This window comes from Eschrichtius robustus, chromosome 1, assembly GCF_028021215.1.
Source record: "Eschrichtius robustus isolate mEscRob2 chromosome 1, mEscRob2.pri, whole genome shotgun sequence".
In the NCBI taxonomy this organism is placed as follows: domain Eukaryota; kingdom Metazoa; phylum Chordata; class Mammalia; order Artiodactyla; family Eschrichtiidae; genus Eschrichtius; species Eschrichtius robustus.
This window is the reverse complement of record NC_090824.1, coordinates 22,313,899-22,333,759: the sequence shown is the minus strand read 5'-3', so window position 1 is coordinate 22,333,759 and position 19,861 is coordinate 22,313,899. Positions and strand designations below refer to the sequence as shown.

General features: G+C 34.6%; 1 protein-coding gene across 7 annotated transcripts in view; it reads right to left on the bottom strand.

Moving 5' to 3' along the window:
• CEP128 (centrosomal protein 128) overlaps window positions 1-19,861 on the bottom strand; it is a 432,903-nt gene that overhangs the window by 334,421 nt on the left and 78,621 nt on the right. For all 7 annotated transcript variants that reach the window (XM_068557945.1, XM_068558268.1, XM_068558193.1 and 4 more), the window contains one exon: window positions 2,657-2,743. In XM_068557945.1, coding sequence (XP_068414046.1) covers window positions 2,657-2,743 — 87 coding nt within the window. The remainder of the gene's footprint in view (window positions 1-2,656; window positions 2,744-19,861) is intronic.

The window sequence follows — 19,861 nt, the reverse complement described above, 5'->3', positions numbered from 1 at the left end:
ATCTTCCACCAAACAAAAGTTCAGGACCTCATGGCTTCACAGGTGAATTCTATCAAACATTTGGAGAAGAGCTAACACCCATCCTTCTCAAACTCTTCCAAAAAATTTCAGAGGGAGGAACACTCCCAAACTCATTCTACGAGGCCACCACCACCCTGATACCAAAACCAGACAAAGATACTACAAAAAAAGAAAATTACAGACCAATATCACTGATGAATATAGATGCAAAAATCCTCAACAAAATACTAACAAACACATTGAAAGATCATACACCATGATCAAGTGGAATATATCCCAGGGATGCAAGGATTCTTCAATATACACAAATCAATCAATGTGATACACCATATTAACAAACTGAAGAATAAAAGCCATACAATCATCTCAATAGATTCAGAAAATGCTTTTGACAAAATTCAACACCGATTTATGATAAAAACTCTCCAGAAAGTGGGCATAGAGGGAACCTACCTCAACATAATAAAGGCCAAACATGACAAACCCATAGCAAACATCATCCTCAATGGTGAAAAACTGAAAGCACTCCCTCTAAGATCAGGAAAAAGACAACGATGTCCACTCTCACCACTATTATTTAACATAGTTTTGGAAGTCCTGGCCACCACGGCAGAGAAGAAAACAGGAATACAAATCGGAAAAGAAGAAGTAAAACTGTCACCGTTTGCAGATGACATGATACTATACATAGAGAGTCCTAAAGATGCCACCAGAAAACTACTAGAGCTAACCAATGAAATTGGTAAAGTTGCAGGATACAAAATTAATGCACAGAAATCTCTTGCATTCCTATACACTAACAACGAAAGATCAGAAAGAGAAATTAAGGAAACAATCCCCTTCACCATTGCAACAAAAAGAATAAAATACCTAGGAATAAACCTACCTAAGGAGGTAAAAGACCTGTACTCAGAAAACTATAAGACACTGATAAAAGAAATCAAAGATGACACAAACAGATGGAGAGATATACCATGTTCTTGGATTGGAAGAATCAGTCTTGTGAAAATGACTATACTACCCAATGCAATCTACAGTTTCAATGCAATCTCTATCAAATTACCAGTGGCATTTTTTACAGAACTAGAACAAAACATCTTAAAATTTGTTTAGAGACACAAAGGACCCCGAATAGCCAAAGCAGTCTTGAGGGAAAAAAACGGAGCTGGAGGAGTCATACTCCCTGACTTCACTATACTACCAAGCTACAGTAATCAAGACAATATGGTACTGGCACAAAAACAGAAATATAGCTCAGTGGAACAGGACAGAAAGCCCAGAGATACACCCACGCACCTATGGTCAACTAATCTATGACAAAGGAGGCAAGGATATACAATGGAGAAGACAGTCTCTTCAATAAGTGGGGCTGGGAAAACTGGACAGCTGCATGTAAAAGAATGAAATTAGAACATTCCCTAACACCATACACAAAAATAAACTCAAAATGGATTAAAGACCTAAATGTAAGACCAGACACTATAAAACTCTTAGAGGAAAACATAGGAAGAACACTCTCTGACATAAATCACAGCAAGATCTTTTTTGATCCACTTCCTAGAGTAATGGAAATAGAAACAAAAATAAACAAACGGGACCTAATGAAACTTAAAAGCTTTTGCAAAGCAAAGGAAACTACAAACAGGACAAAAAGACAACCCTCAGAATGGGAGAAAATATTTGCAAACAAATCAACGGACAAAGGATTAATCTCCAAAATATATAAACAGCTCATGCAGCTCAATATTAAAAAAACAAACAACCCAATCAAAAAATGGGCAGAAGACGTAAACAGACATTTCTCCAAAGAAGAAATACAGATGGCCAAGAAGCACATGAAAAGCTGCTCAACATCACTAATTATTAGAGAAATGCAAATCAAAACTACAATGAGGTATCACCTCACACCAGTTAGAATGGGCATCATAGAAAATCTACAAACAACAAATGCTGGAGAGGGTGTGGAGAAAAGGGGACCCTCTTGCACTGTTGGTGGGAATGTAAACTGATACAGCCACTATGGAGAACAGTATGGCGGTTTCTTAAAATTAACTAAAAATAGAATTACCGTATGACCCAGTAATCCCATTACTGGGCATATACCCAGAGAAAACCATAATTCAAAAAGACACATGCACCACAGTGTTCGTTGCAGCACTATTTACGATAGCCAGGTCATGGAAGCAACCTAAATGTCCATCTACAGACGAATGGATAAAGAAGATGTGGTACATATATACAATGGAATATTATTCAGCCATAAAAAGGAATGAAATTGGGTCATTTGTAGGGACGTGGTTGGATCTAGAGACTGTCATACAGAGTGAAGTAAGTCAGAAAGAGGAAAACAAATATCGTATATTAATGCATATATGTGCAACCTAGAAAAATGGTACAGATGAACCAGTTTGCAGGGCAGAAATTGAGACACAGATGTAGAGAACAAACGTATGGACACCAAGGGGGGAAAGTGGCAGGGGCGGTGGTGGTGGTGGTGGGATGAATTGGGAGATTGAGATTGACATATATACGCCAATATGTATTGAATAGATAAGTAATAAGAACCTGCTGTATAAAAAAATAAATTAAATAAAATTCAAAAATTCAAAAAAAATGTTAATTTTCAAAATCTTACTTTACTCTTTTCAGTTTCACTTTGTCTTAGCTTATTTTTCATTACTCCCTCATTCTCCTCTGCTTTAGCTTCTTGTTTCTTCAATGCCTAGAAAGAAAGACATGGGAAAATCAGTATTATTCCTAAATACACATAAAACTGAAAGACATTACTAGGATCTATTAAGAAAAGGCTGAGGAAGATGATTATGAATTGTACAAAATATACACAGGAATTACAACCTGCTCATTCACTGAAGTCATCAGATCACTTCCTTGGGGGTCAAATATAAACTTCCCGATCTACCTAATCAAGTTCCACTTAGTTTCACTTTTTCCCATCTTTAGGAATTTTGTAACACATTTGGAGAGCTTAGACAGCTAACAGTTTTCTTGGAAACAAACAAATTTTACTGCCTGCCGAAATAATAGTATTTAAAAGTTATATTATCAGCTCAACAATTTTGACATAATACCTAAAACCAGCTCACTAGTTTTTCAAACTCTGAAAAAATATCAAGGTACAAACATGCTTGTTGCATCATTATTACATACATGACATTTTATCACAACATATAACTGGCTCTTCAACCATACTTTCATATAGAGCAAAGAAAAGCATTCTTTTCTACATTTTTCTCTCTTTAATAAATTGGAAAAAAAGGAACTTTAAGAAAATACAAATTTCAAAAGTTAACCACATAAGTGTTTGTTTTGGTTTGTTTCTATGTTAAAACAAAATTAAACTTAAGGAAAAACATTTATATTAGGAGCAATCTTTCATAACATCTAAAAGACATTCCATTTGTTTAAAAAAAAAAAATTCGACACTTAGCATTTAGATTTAAAAAGGTGTATGTGTAGAGGCCATCCAAATTGAGAAAAGCCAAATTTCCACAAGTCTTTTCCAACAAGTTCTATGATGCTCAATAGAAAAACTACTTTTAGGCAAACAGCAAAACATGTTAAAACTGTTTTGATGCAAGTATAATCAATCATATTCCAATTTCATTAACTCACATATCCAACTTGTATCTCCAAAGTGCATATATATGCATATATAAAATAACAACGTCCCCCCTACCCATGAGATTACAGCCCCCTCTGCATGGCTCCTGCTCTAATAAAAAACAATTGAGTAAAAAAGCAGAGAGACACCATCAAAATAAAAAATAATTTTGGACTTCCCTAGTGGCGCAGTGGTTAAGAATCCGCCTGCCAACGCAGGGGACACGGGTTCGAGCCCTGGTCCGGGAAGATCCCACATGCCGCGGAGCAACTAAGCCCGTGCGCCACAGCTACTGAGCCTGCGCTCTAGAGCCCGCGAGCCACAACTACTGAGCCCACATGCCACAACTACTGAAGCCCGCGCACCTAGAGCCCATGCTCTGCAACAAGAGAAGCCACCGCAATGAGAAGCCCGCGCACCGCAACGAAGAGTAGCCCCCGCTCGCCGCAACTAGAGAAAGCCCGCGCACAGCAATGAAGACCCAATGCAGCTAAAACTAAATAAATAAATTAATTAATTGATTAAATTTTTTTAAAAAAAAAAATAATAATAATTTTGGTTTGAGTATAAATAATATATCAACACTTTTATAGTGTTTACTACGTCCGGGCATTCTTCTTCTTCTTACATATATTAAATAAACACATTACATATATTGAATATATACATTTAATCTTTACGATGGTTCCATGAGTTATTATTAAGTCCATTTTATTAAGAGGGAAGTTGGGGCTACAAGGAGTTGAATAACTTGCCCAAGGTCATTCACCAAGCTCGTGACAGAGACAGGACATAGACTCAGGCTGTGTGCCTCTTAACCATTGAATGGCACTGCCTCCCCACGTTGAAACAATAATATCAAGCTTACAGGGTGGATATGAAGACTAAATAATTTGATACTTGTAAAGCAATAAAATATACAATAAAAGACAACTATTACGATTGCTAAATTGTTAACAATTGATAAAGTATTACAAATCATAATGCTTTTCAGGTAGCTATCAAATGATTTTGATGTTTATTATTTGTTCTTTACTGTAGCCTAAGTGGAATTTGTAATAATATTTACTCAGGTATGTATAATCTATTCAGTTTTGGCTGGTGGGATGTGTTTATAAATTTTTCCTGAACAAAATTATCCTAGAAACTTGAAAATTATTGTTGGCATCTTCATTTTTTCCACGCTTCCTTGGTCTAACTCCACCTAACATGTGTGTGTATGTGTTTCCGTGACAGAGAAAGAGAGAGAGGGAGAGGAAGAGGGAGAGGGAAGGAGGGAGAAATTATTTTTAAAAAGATATGAATTGTTGCTATATTTTTCATCAATTCATTTTACAATATTTGAACTATCTTATTCCTCAACATCATCATTCAACCTAGCCCCGTCACCTGTTTTTCTTTAATGAGTTAAACTTAACTGGCTATCTTTTCAATATTTTTTTGTCCAGTTATGTCACACACCTTTTATTGCCAAGTATATTTTTCATATCAAATATATGTTTGCAGGTTCTCTAAAACTTAATCTAGTGCTAGCCTAGTGGTAAGTTACTGTAGAAAGCATGCTGCTGTTTTTCTAACAAACAAAATACTATTTTTTTCAAGGTTCATGGATTCAGTCAATATTTTTTCATTGAACTAAAAACCAGCCTGGGTTTTTCCACAGAGAGGAGATTATGAGGAAGACTTCCTCAGGCAGTTGATAAGTTTCATCAAACTGTAAATAGTCAGCCTCCCATTCTGGATTCACACTCCTGAGCAGAAGCCACTCCAAGTGAGTATGCAGTGAAGGCTCACCCAAACCCGGTGACATCACCTGAGGCCATAAGCAACTTCAAACAAGATGGGCTTGTCCCAAATACAAGAGCCATTCACTTCCAAAGCCAAATTCAAAATCTACCTTGGAAGACTCTGCAACCTTCAAACAGTAGCTGCTAAGATCCTCCCAGTGTGATTCTGTACATGTCTTCATGTTCCAAGTTGTTTCCACCTGTGTCCTCTGCTTACTGAGGTACGAGAAACAGAAGGAGTCACCTGCTAAGCTTTTAAAACTTGACTTAACTGCGTGCTGCAACTCTAGGAGTTTAACTTACTAAGAATTTAAACCCCAAAAATTCTCCAGTGAAGAAATTTTTCCATTTTACTAACTGGAATTAATCCATTTCTGTCCCTTCCTCATGAGTTCCAAAACTACATTTTTAAAATCCCATTACATCTTACGTCAAAAAAAAAAAAGAAAGACATATTAACATTTCCCAAGTGTTTACATACTTTATTTTGATTAAGTCTATTAAAATGTGCTTAATTCATTTATATGCTTATTTTTACTTAGATAGACATTCAAATAATCGTTGTTTATCTAGAGGTTTACATTTCCAAAGAGTAATATAAAAGATTTGGTGTCACTAAGGTGTTAAGCTTCAGAAGGCCAGGGACCTCATCTGTCATGATCATATTTTAACTCTAACACAATACTTGGCACATTTTAGGTGGTAAACATATGTTATCGAATGGATGAATAAATAGCCCTTTATAATTCCTGAATAACAACTTCACTTTGCAATTGGCCAATTCTGTTCATCACATACATGAAAGTTTTCCAGATTTCTCCCATCTTTCTTAACCACCATATTTTCTCAAGCACCACGCTGTCTTTCTTTCTGTAAAAACAATTATTATGGTGTAGTGATGTTGGAAAATAAATATTTACTTGGGGGTTTAGGTCAAAGAGTTAAAAACCGTTTCCTGTTTTCACACGTCATCATTTTAGTCTTTTCCTTAGAAAAAAATCCTCTGAACAGGTTTAAGTTTTTTTTTATTTTTTAAATAATTCAGATTTACAGAACAGTTGTAAAGACAGCTCAGAGTTCCCATATACTTTTCACCTAGCTTCCCCTAAAAGTAACATCTTCCATAACCATGGTAAGTTTAATGAAACTAAGATGCTAACACTGTTACAAAACCAAAAGCTACAGACTTTACTTAACTATCAAATGTTCTTTTTTGTTCCAAGATACTTCAGAGCAGCTTGTCTCTTTAGTCTCCTCCAATCTGGGGAAGTTTCTCAATCTTTCCTTGCTTTTATGATTTCAACATTTTCGAAAATACTTCAGGTAACTTCAAGTCAGGTATTTTGTAGACTGTCCCTCAATTTGGGTTTTTCTGATGTCTTCTCATGATTAGACAAAGCTCATAAATTTGGGAACAGAATACCACAGAGGTAAGTACCGTTCTCAGTGCATCACACTGGAGGGTACGTGGTATCAACATGACTCAGGACTAGTGATGTTAACCTTGATAGCTTGATTACGGTAGGGTGGTGTCTGCCAAATCTCCCTGCCATAAAGTTAGTACTCTTTCCTTTCCAGACTCTGTTAGAAGCAAGTCATTAAGTCCAGCCCACACTCACAGGGAGAAGAATTAAGTTCTACCTCCCAGAGGGAGAATATCAAAGAATATGTGGAACTATGTTAAAATCACTAAAGTAATGAACAAATATTTTGGTAGATAATTTGAGGCTATGCAAGTATCCTTAAAGTTCTACCCACCAATTTTAGCTCAAAATCAGACCAACTATAACATTATCAGGACTTTTTTGGCCAACAAACTTTTCCCCCATCAAACCTTATGCCTAATGCAACCCAGATTCCTAGTAAGTTAACTCATAGGCCAGTGCTCACCACTAAGTAGAACGCTGAACCCCTTCGCATTCACCTCCCGATAACCTACTTACACCAAAAACATTAATGAGTGATGCAGAATTTACATAAGACCGTATCGGTGGATGGAGTACACTCATCAAGTCTCTATATAATCCTAACTCTCCTGGGCTACTCCACTAAGCAGGAATTCTCCTTTCTCCCCTGTTCCCCTACATCTTCTTCAGCTTCATTGTTTAGTTTCTTTGCAGCTTCTGGACCTTCCCAACAGGCTTCTAAATCTCCCTCCCCGAGTTACGCCGAGCAGTGTGTCTCTATTCCAGTTCTCAATTTTGAACGCCGACACTGATTACCATGCCCAATACCCCACTTTCCTCACCACACAAAGAAAAGACCTGTTACCAGCATCCATCCCCTTTAAAGGGCAGTTGAGAAATAATTATTTTCATTCTCACACTAATAGATATTTAATCTTCATTTCTTATAATTAGTATAAATATTGGTAATTTTACTTGATGTGAAAGGAATAAAAATCGACAAGCTGAACTTTAATCAAACTGTGTTTTCTAGTACATGGAATTATGCCCTATAAAAACATAGTTCTTCTGAAAGTCAACTATTTTTTTTTTTTAATTTGAATTTCCATGTATGGAGCTGTTGAATAAAAGAACCTCTAATTCTCTTGGATATCTAAGATTTTGCGATAAAATTTCCTTTCCTCTGAACTTTCCACCTTGTACATCTGACCAGTTATTTATAATATCACTTTTCCAAAATAATATATGCTTCTACTGTAGCTAATACTCTAAGGATATGTAAGCCTTGGAAAAGTGAGGCAATGAGAACTTAAATTCTATTGTTTTCAGCAGAGGAACAAAAGTGGGGTACGGAGGAGCAACCCAAAGCAAATTACTATATTTCCACCTTATCATTTAGAAAAGTCATAAACTTTAAACAACCTATAACACACCTATTAACTTTAAACCTACCTATACAACATAAGCCAGTAAACAAATAACACACAAGCAGTATTCTAGCCCAGAACACTGAACCTATTTTCTATATTATCTAGTTTAACATGAAAAACAAAGAAAGAAAATCTAACTCTTCAGACCTAGTAAATATAATGCACTTTAAATTTCGGAAACACAGATAACAGCCAATGAGAAATAGTTTTAAAATTAACTAAATCAAAATTACAAGTCATTTCTTCAAACCTTAATAACAAACTTTAACTCATTTACTACCTTTTTTAAGTGTGTAAGGCTGCACTGGATTTCTTTTCCATTTGACTTAGATCAAGCAATTTAGAATTATATTAAAACTGACCCAGTGAAAGCAGCTATAAAAAGAGGGAAAAAAATCACATGCCAATGAATTTCTATTACTATGTTATTTTGCCCTTTAAAGCTTGTTTTTTTCTTAAAAGCAGTTTAGCTATAAAGCTATCATGTGCCCTGCTCCTGGATTCAGATTGTCTTTTACACATTTAAGATCACAGCAACAACACTGAGCCTTAATAGAGGGTCCCTGGAGCACATGTAAATTTCTAATAACAACAATTTTTCTTCTTTTCCTTAAGTGTGCCTATTTCCATTAAAAAGACTAACATATTGAGTATTGTACTACTGCAGTTCTTTAGAGGTAGATGATTCGGAATTCTCACAAACATAATCAAGAAAAATACAGCCTTTCCTTTTAAAGAGTAGGGGAAAGGAGAAAAAGAAAATGTTTGTACACCTCTCATCTGACCATAAAAACTCCCACAACTTTGACAATAGGCATGTTTATCAAGAGGCTCTAAAAAATAACACACTCAAAAATGTAGAACAAATAGGGAATTAAAGGCCCTTTGTCTACTTTAAATGGACCAGCAAGCTTGGGTAAGAATGATGGAGCTGGAATGAAATAAAGGTCACATGTTAACACCCACACAGGCCACTGAAATTTCCAAAACAACAAAAAAAATTATGAACATAAGCTATCCTGTCTTATCCTAATCACTCAGCAGCACTACAATTGCATGCCTTTGGTCACAAGGGCAAGAATATGTAGATGATTCACTGGTAAACCAACAGGACTATAGAAAAACAAGTCTGTGCTCATATTGAACAATAGGTCTGTAATATTATATTAAAGGTACAAACTTTTAAGTCATATCTTTTTCCCAGTAACAATAAAGAATGAAAAAGTCATGTTACTGAGAATTATAAAAATAGTTGCTCTTAATATATATATATGTATATACATATATATATATATTTTTTAAAGACTATTTTTTAAGAGCAGTTTTAAGTTCACAGCAAAATTGAGAGGAAGGTACAGACAGTTCCCATATACACTCAGCCCACACACGTGCATAACCTCCCCCATTATCAACATCCTCCAACAAAACCTCCACCTTTGTTAACAAGTGATGAACCTAAACTGATGCATCATAATCACCCAAAGTCCATGGTTTACACAGGGTGCACTCTTGCTGTTGAACATTCTATGGGTTTGGACAAATGTGTAATGACATGTATCCATCATTATAGTATCATACAGAGTATTTTCACTGTCCTAAAAATCCTCTGCGCTCCACCTATTCACCTCTCCCCTTCCTACCCCATCTCCTGGTAACCAATGATGTTTTTACTATCTCCATATTTTTTTTTCCAGAATGTCATGCAGTCGAAATCCTACAGTATGTGATCTTCTCAAATTAGCTTCTTTCACTTAGTAATATGCCTTTAAGCTTCCTCTATGTCTTTTCATGACTTCACAGTCATCTATTTTATAATCATTCTTCATGTAGGTACAAAATAAAAATCAGCAAATATTTTAAGCTTCACAATATAGTGATATTCTGATCCAAATTAGACCACATAAGCTATAAATTGAAGTTATAAGTTGTCTATGTTTATGTATTTTAAAAAATTAAACAGACTTAAGGACATGTTATATTTCAAATCAAGGAAAAACATTACTAAGTACTCAGTATGTATAAAACACTGTAATTGGAACCTGACTTAACTGGAATTTTTTTTAAGTATAAAAATCTGGTGTCCATTTCCAAAATTCTCTTCTGTAAACCTAAATCACAGCTCCAAAACCAAACATCAATAGAAAAATACGTGTTTTGAAAAGGAATATATACGTATAATACAGCAGGATTTTATTGCTCATAACTAGTACTACTCATTTAAATTAACATAGATTTTATTTCTGTCAAGTTCTGTGAATTTCTAAATTTTGTTTTTTCCTAAATCAAGTTAGAGATTCCTCCCACATGAAAACTAGCTAAAGTCATGGAAAATTTTAGCCTTTAAGTTCATCCAGTTGGGGATTATCTGTGCCAACAAAAACCAAAACAAAACAAAACAAAAAATTAAGTTTCTTTTCAAGGCAGAAAACAATACATTCATATTCTAAATCCTTGAACCAATATCTCAAAAATAGCTAGGTGATTGTTATTTAAATTATTCAAAGAAATTTATTTTTCAGGCATAACCAAGGAACAAAAATTCCATACCAACATCTACGATTTTAAAACACTTTAATAAGTGAAAGTAGAACTGCGTGACAGAAGTCCAAAGAGAATCCAATATTGATCATCATCATTATGACCCCATACAGATTTTGGGGATATCAAAGGGAGAGATTCTAAAGACGTGCTGCCAGCTGAACTATGTGTATTTTCCAGATGGAAGTGGTAAGCACATAGTGAGTAGAGTCACAAGTTGCAACCATCCTTATTTTGCAAAGGGTAGAGTAATATCAGGTATCATGTGGTTAAGTAAGATTTATCAGTAGTTAAGTACATTGGTATTACTTCTGATGGTAAGTGTAATCCTAAATAATGTTCTTTAAAGATACCTGAGGTTTTGAAACATAAAACTCAAAGCTTCTCTTTGAGAATGGCCTAGATGTCTTGTTCTTTCTTTTTTTTTTTTTTTCTCCTTCTTCTTATAAGGTGATTATTATTTCAGGAATCCAAAAAGCTTTATAGGAATTATTGTGGTAGAACAGATGAGCACATACTACTGACCTATTTTCCCTGATAAATAAATAAACTTATTGGTTCCACTACGTCCATATTTATGGAGTCTGTGACTGGTTAGGGCACCCTGTGCCAATGAAGCCAACCAAGGCCATGGGTTCAATCACCATGAGAACCAATTCCCTTTGCTCTCTTCCATGGCCATAGCCTTTACCCTAAACCTTAGCCAAAGGCCACATGGAAGACTAAGCAGGCCAGAGACCATGGATGAATCAGCGAAAATCCATTACCATGACTATAAAAATAACTCAAAAGTAAAACCCTTATTGACTAGCGTCAGGATTTCGTTCTTCAAACGTTATTAAATTTGCCAATCTGCAAAACAAAACCTTAATTATTGCCTACAAAGTTGGTATGCTGAAAAGACATATAAGTCCTTTGACTTCTTTAATTCAAAAGCAACAATGGTAATGAGTATTATTCTCCTAAATGCCACTGCTTTTACTGGAATGGATTGTATTTTTATGCAATCTTTCACTTAATAAAAATCTTGCAAGTAAAGTTAAATGTGAGCCCAACAAGTACACTTTCCAGGATTTCCTTCAAAACCAAAAAGCAACCACTCTTAGTGGAGGGTCTGTTTTTATCTGAGTAGTTTCCTCTCAAAAAAGAGACTCATAGTTTTATTAGAAATCCCAGAGCAATAGGATACTTCATTTGACTTTCTAAATGCAGGACCACGGAGTTAGAATTGTTGACAAACAGAAGATCATAGGTAATTATGGAAATTTAATTTAGAATTTCTCAAGTTTTATATGCATTTGAGCAGAATATCCTGCAAATATACAACATCTTTCATTGTTCAGAGTTAGAGGGTATTATTTTACGCCTTTGGATTTTGGGGGAGAGGTGGTTGTTTCTTTTGCTTTTTTCTAATCAAAATAAAACAGTACCAAATCTATGAATAAGCCTATTTGTAGCAAAGTCATCTTTGTTTGCACAATATTACTATGCACTCAGTAGTTACCCAATAAATATTAATTAATAATGATGGAAGTAGGGCTTTATAAACAGATGGTCTAGGATAAATTTGCTGAAAACATAGATAGAAACATTCCACTCTTCAAGAAAAGCATAAAGTAGAAATTAAACAAGTCCTGCACTCAGAAAATCTCAGTCTACTGTCAGACAGCTGTTCAGTCAACAAGAGCACAAACATTTTTCATCATCATCATAGCATTAACAGAATTAAATGTCTATTTGCATACAGTCCCTACACAAAGGGACTCACACAGACTCATGCTAGCCTTATTTGTTATAATTTACAATGGCAATATTGGCAAGAAAAAATATGCACACTTAGGAAAAGAAATGTGATTAAACAATACTTTGAGATCTAATCATATGTAGTATGAACATAAAATATGTGTCAGATTTAAATGCAACTCACAGAAGCAATGTGAGTTATTTATCTATAATGTAAATCTCAACTATTTCCAATGAGAATTAGAGATGCTTTATAAGAACTCCTATGCATGTGCTTAAAGAACCAGGTGAAACAAAAAATGAGTCAAGAGACCATAATGGCCCTAATAGAATAAGTAGTAACTCTTCGAGAACCGAGAGAGCAAATAATCAGGAAAAAAAAAAAAAAAAAAAGAGACAAAAAATTGTATAAGGACTAACTTCAATGAGGGTAGGACCAAGGAAACTACAAGCAAAGTGATCAACCCAGAAGGACACCCTGAAAAACGCACACTATTCTTAAACACTTGAATAATAAGAAAATGTAAGTTAGTATACATGGGAGAATTTTGGAGAAAGCTGAAATGGGGAGGTGAAAGAGGATAGAAAGTACATTACAAGCATGTAATAATTAAAAGCCTTAGGTAATTTTTTTTAATAAAGTAAAAAGCCTAACAAGACATGACATGAGTGTTAATTATATAGAAATGAGATTATAAGAATTTCAGGACAACTTACATACACACATCATCTCACAGAACTGCACCCTTCAAAGGAATCCAAAGGCCTGAACCAGCAGACTAACAGTTGACATGTTACCTCTTCTCTGATGTGGAATACATTTCTAAATGTTCAGCTTTTGTTTTATCAATATTAAACAGTAGGCCCCTGAAAAACAGTATCAAAATGGAACATTCTTTAATCCAGCTAGCTATTACTCTCAATATTTCCCAATACGAAAAAGATAACATGGCTTGTGGAGACTTGTCCTTAATATCCACAAACCATGCAGGAAGTTTGCTCTGCGAATGGAAATTCAAGTGCTGGATGAGTACAAGGTTGAAAGAGACAACATCTAAGATCTCTTCCAACTTCTTTAAGAAGTTCAGGGAAAAAATACTTTCCACACAAAGAATAGTGTTTTGGTGTCATCTAAATGATCAAAGCCTAATAAAACAGACTTTATGTTAAATAAGTGGGTGGGCATGTGAGGCAAGGGGGGGAATCAAGGAAAAGACTAAGGAAGAAGACTAAAGAACACGATATGTCTGAGACCTGTGCATTTCCAGCTGTGATAAATAGTGTTCAACCAGCTGTGAAAGACAAATCCCCTAATATCCAGTCATTTTTTTCCATCTACTTCCTTTCTTTCAGCAATGTTGACATTAATAGATTTTTCACAACCTTACAGAAAAAAAGTATTTACTCTAACCTTGCAAAGAAAAAAATAATCCACAGGTAACAAACATAAAAGAGAGAAGAAAATAATTAGCATGGCATAAAATAAGACACAGAGCTATGTTGTGAATCAAAAGTACAGTGGGTCAGAATTTAAATTAGTATCTCAGCCACAGATTGGTAAAGTGCTTATCAAGTAGCAATAAGCCACGGGGTAGAATCACATTCATAAAAGAACTGCCTAAAATGATTTGAAAATGCACAATCTCTTTCACCCAAATTTTCCAAAGGGCAGAGAAGGGGTAACTATTTCCTGTACGGGCTAGTCTAGAGTCTATGCAAAGCTGAAATAACACACTTACTGAATTACAATGACTGTTAACATTTCTATTTTCCCAACTAAACTGGGAGCCCTAAAGAGCAATACATCATTTTAAGTATTTTTAAATCCCTAGTCCCCAGCACAGCACCTGGCACATGGTAGGTCCATGAGGGTATTGGCCAAATGAATATTTCACTATGAATAGTTCTGACAACATAGCATATAACATTCATTCCTTCAAGAAACACTTACTAGACCTATGCCAGGCACTGTTCTAGGTGCTGGAGATACAGCAATGAGCAAAACAGACTAAGTGCCTACCTTCATAAAGCCTGCATTCTGCTCAGGGGGACAGATAGCAGACAGATGACAAGTAAGGAGAAGTGTTATAAAGAAAAAAAATACAGCAGTGTAAGGAGCTCAGGAGTGAAGGGATATATTATGTAGGATAATTAATAAGGCCTTTCTGAAGTAGAGCTCTGAGTGATTGGAGGGCATAAGCAATGCAACTGTTTTCAGAGTTGAAAATCCCTGGCTCTGGGAATGGAAAGTACAAATGTCCGGAAGCAGGAGGATGTCCGACATGTCCATGGAAAAGCAAGGCGAGTGTAGTTGGCCTAGAGTAGGCAAGTGGAAGAACGACAGAATTACAGTAAGATGGCAGGCAGGGACCACCTCAGAGGGGCCTTGTAGGCTGAAGATTTTAGATTTCGTCCTGAACGTGATAAAGAAAGCATTGAAGGGTTTTGAAGAAAGAAGTGGCATTATCTGATTCTATGGGGAAAAGACTGCAGGGAGGTAAGAATGGAAGCAAGGAGGTTACTCCACTAGCCCAGGCAGGAGACAAGAGTCACAGGATGATAAATGAGAGTAGAAGTGATAAAAGGAGTGAGTTGTTATCAATTAAGAAAATATTTTCAAGATAGAGCTGACAGAATTTAATGATGAACTGGATGTGAAGAATGGGAGAAACAGAGACGGTGAGGACATAAAAGAAACACAAAATATTTTTAATATAAAACTAAAATTATTTTACTATCAAGATAAGTAGCCATCTTTTTAAAAAGAAATAAATCATATGAGCTACTTATTAAGATGAACCACACAAAGAGGTAAGGTTTAGCAACTGCTATACAAGTTCACAAGTCAGGGGGGGAAGGATCAGGAAATGGAGCTCCAGAGACCAAGTCTGCCCAGGCTTTGTGGCTTTGAATCACAGCATCATTCTGACTTGATCCCCAACCAAGACTGATACTGGTGAGCAGCACTTCAGGTTCTCAACCTCAGAAAATAAACATGAAAAGGCGTAACTTCTTCTCACTGCCATTGGAGGCCCACCAAACAACTACATAATAAGGTTACAGCTGCAAATACTGGTCTGACCTGGTCATAATATGGGCAAGGATATGTTAGAAAAACCTAAGCAGTTTCTCATTTCTTGAGCAATAAATAAAACTACAGCTGCAGTATAAAAAAAGGAAGAGAAAAAAGAAGGAAGAAAGGAAGGAAGGAAGGAAGGAAGAGAGGAAGGAAGGAAGGAAGGAAGAGAGGAAGGAAGGAAGGGAGAGAGGAAGGGAGGAAGGAAGGAAGAAAAGAAAGAAAGAAAGGGAGGGAGGGAGGAAGGAAGGAAGAAAAAGAAAGAGAAAGAAAGGATCCAGGGTACTGAATAAAAATGTAAATTCACTAGAAATGCAATGAGTCACGATAGAGCTAAAACAAAATGCTTTTCTAACAAGCAAAGAAAAACAAACAAGATTAGCCAGACGAAGAACAAACAGCATTAGAACATCAGTGGAAAATGAATATAACTGGGGTGAGTAGACAACAGGGTGCAAAGGCAATGATTATTAAGGAGAAGAAAATGATAATTAGGGAAAAGTGTTTTAGATCTATATAATATAAAAATTTAGAGAACGTATCTTTGGGATACTTCTGTATAGCTTAGAAATATGAAATGTAGAAAATGGCATAAGACTATATGATTCCAGTGAAATAAACTCTCATATCAAATTGTAGTCTTTGTTTTACTACACATAAAAAGATTTTTCCTCAGCAGGAGGGAGAGAGAGAAGAAGAAAGGAATTATAACCCTGAATAGAAAGCCTGGAAGAAACTCTGACAGAAAGCATAGAAATGACAGTTTTAGTGTTAAATATAACAGATGTCTTAATATGTACTACTCCATATGTCATATTTTATTTTTCAACAGTGGAAAGCAACACCATTTCAAATTTAAGTTTTCAAATAGCAATAGTTAAATAATTAGATTTTTCAAGTTGCAATATCTGTGCCAAGTGTATTTTCAGGGAGCCCTAGGAGATGAGGTATGTGTATACATTATAATCATTTTTCAACAAAGTTTAGCAACTTTAATAAACAATGCCTGCAGGGTCACAATTGATGGTTCAATACTGACGACTAGTGGTCAAAAACATGTACTAATTCATTCATATTAAGTATTTACCCTATGATTTTTATCATCAAAATTTGAAACATGTAATGCAAATTATGTGAAAAACCTTAAAAGAACTTTCCTTACACACGTCTTGAAAATTACAAAAGAAAAAATTGTACCTGCAAAGTCTCTTAAAAAGTCTCTTCTGTCCATTATTTGCAATGTCCCCAAACCCCAGTCAATCAGCACCTGCTGTTGACCCATAATGGGAAAATTCCATAAAATGTCATTTATCTACATCCACACAGGTGAATTAACATGGTTTCAGAAATCCATAATTATTTCAAGAGGTCTTACTTTTAGATTTCATGTATCTGTGCAGTTCTAATTCTTTTTCTAACTTTGTCTGCTAGAAACAAAGAGAGCAGAAATCCAGCTGTCCTAAATTTTTGACATAATTTGAAAAACAGTAACCTACTATATATCAAAATGTTTTTATAAAGTTGAAATATTTAAAACTTAATTGTGATTGTCTGAATTCTTGAAGAATGTTTGTGGGATTTGGTTTAAATCATTTAAACTGTTACATATTAAACTTCAAAGAAGCTAAAATTTGTTGATTTACACTTTCTGCTCTGCAAGAATAAGAGCCACAGAATAATACAAAAATGTATACAAACCTTTGAAAGAAAACTTTTTTTTTTTTTTTTTTTTTTTTTACCAAGAACGTTATATGCAGCTAAATGGTTATTTACATTTGAAAGCAGCCTTCATTTTCCAACGACTATTCACAGAATGTCTGTGGTGTGATAAACAGCATACCACAGCCCCAGAAACAGGCATGATGCATGAACTTCCTGCCAGTGGAGGAAGAACTATTCAATACAGTAACCTAAGTAGTTATGTTTTATGAGAAGACACCCAATAACATAAGTAAACAAATCACAACTATAGGTGATGTAAAGTACTATTAAAAAATAAAGTAACATGACAATGACAAGGAACAACAGGGCAGAAAGGGGCTATTTTAGAAAAGGGGGCAGGAAAGTTTTCTCTGAAGAGCTGGCAATTAAACCTGAAGGATGAAAAAGGATAAGTTACACTGAGAATCAGAAGAAAAATGGTCGAATAAGACAATGAGAGGAAATCACTGTGCCTGGAATATGTATTTCTTAGAAAAATTTGTAGCGTCACACATAAACATTAAAAAAAAAAAAAACAGAAAATGTTTAATTTTTTTACTCATAAAATACCAAATAACCAACAATGGTACTAAGCCAAATGGGAAGTTTCAACAAATTTCAAAGGAATTTAAAGATAAACAGTAAAAAGTTAAAAATTAAGCGTACATACATATTTGAAAATTCCAAAAGGCACTCCTAGGTCTTGAATTATAGAAGAAACCATAATAGAAACTATGAAATTTAGAAATAAACTATCATAAAATAATAGCATCTCAAAACACAGGGTAATTTGTTCATAAATTTACAGCATTTATTTTAAAAAACAGACAAGTCAACTATTTAACTTGCAAGTCTGAAAAATAAAACAGCAATCCTAAAAATGAAAAATCAGAAAAAAAGTAATAGCGTTAAAGGCGGAAGTTGATGAAGTAATAAACAAAGCTAGTCAAAACAAAAACTAATAAAATAATCATGTCTAGTAAGACTAATAAAGAAAAAGAGAAAAAATAACTAAATAATATTAAAGAGAAAGGATACAGCTTCAGTACAAGATTGAAAAAATAATATAGCAGGGCTATGACTGCTTCTTTAAATATCAAAACACAACAAAATGGATAACTTATAAAATCAGGAATAATTACCAAACTGACTTAAAAAATAAAAAGGTTATATTGATATAAACCAAAAAACATTGAAGAAGTTGAAAATCTCAGCCACCAAAAAGACAACAGGTACCAATGATTACATGTGTGAGTTTTAACAAACATTCAAGAAATAGACAATCCTTCTCTTAAACAGCCAGGGAAGAGAAAAAGAAGGAATCTATCTAATTCATTTTATGAGATTAATGTAACCTTGCTTTCAAAACCAAAAAAGGTAATGCAAAGAACATATAACTGATCTCAATCATAAACATAAATATAAACATACTAAAGAAAAGACAAGGAAATTAATTCAGCAACGTACAAAAAAATAATATATTATGGCCAAATAAAGTTCTCAGGAATGCAAGGAGAGCTCAGCATCTACTGATAGAGTCAAATGCATTTAAATACTAAAAGAGAAAGACAGCAGCAAGAATATTTGATAAATTTCACAACCCATTCATGGTTTTTTAAAAAATCAACCTCTCTTGGCAACCTACAAATAGAAGGCAATATTCTTTATCTGATAAAGGATAGCACTCAAAACCAGGAGCAAACACCAAACCATAAGGTTAACACTTTAGAAGCATTTCTATAAATAAAGGATTCTTGCTATCTTTGCTTACAATGTTTGCAACATTGCATTTGAGTTTCTAGCCAGTGCAATAAAACCACAACAAAAGAAGAATTATAAGGAAAGAAATTAAATTGCCTTTAATTTCAAATGATATGATTAGCTACACAGTAGACAATATGTCAGTAAAGCTACTAACAAATTATAAGAGCTAATAAGATCATTAAGCAAAAACGCTGGATAAAAGAGCCACGTATAAAACCAACTGCACTCTTGTATACTACAAATAACCAATCAGAGTTGCAATAAAAGAAAATATCCCCCCCACAATTAAAAAGAAAAACCATAAGGTACCAAGGAATAAGTCTAAGATGTATGAGATTGTTATACAGACAATTATAAAACATTATTGAAGAACATTAGAAAACACCTTCTCTTCAAATTAATCTACATATCTAATACAATTACAATCAAAATGCCTGCAGAATTTTTCATGAAACATGACAAGAGATTTTCATTATCATTTACCAAATTATAATGAAAGCTCTAATAATGGAGACAACAGTTCAGGGACAGACAAACAGATCAAAGCACATAGAACTCAGACAGATATCATGCAACACTGTAAAGCAGAAGTGGCACTTAAACCAGAGGGAAAAGAAGAAATTATTCAGAAAGGATGCTGAGGCAACTCATCAGTCACATAAGAAATAACTTAAGACTCCTTCCTCCTGCCATTAAAAAAGTTAAATTCCTGGAAGAAAACTCAAATAATCCAGTATTTTTAAATGAGCAAAATTTATAAACAGGCTATCTGT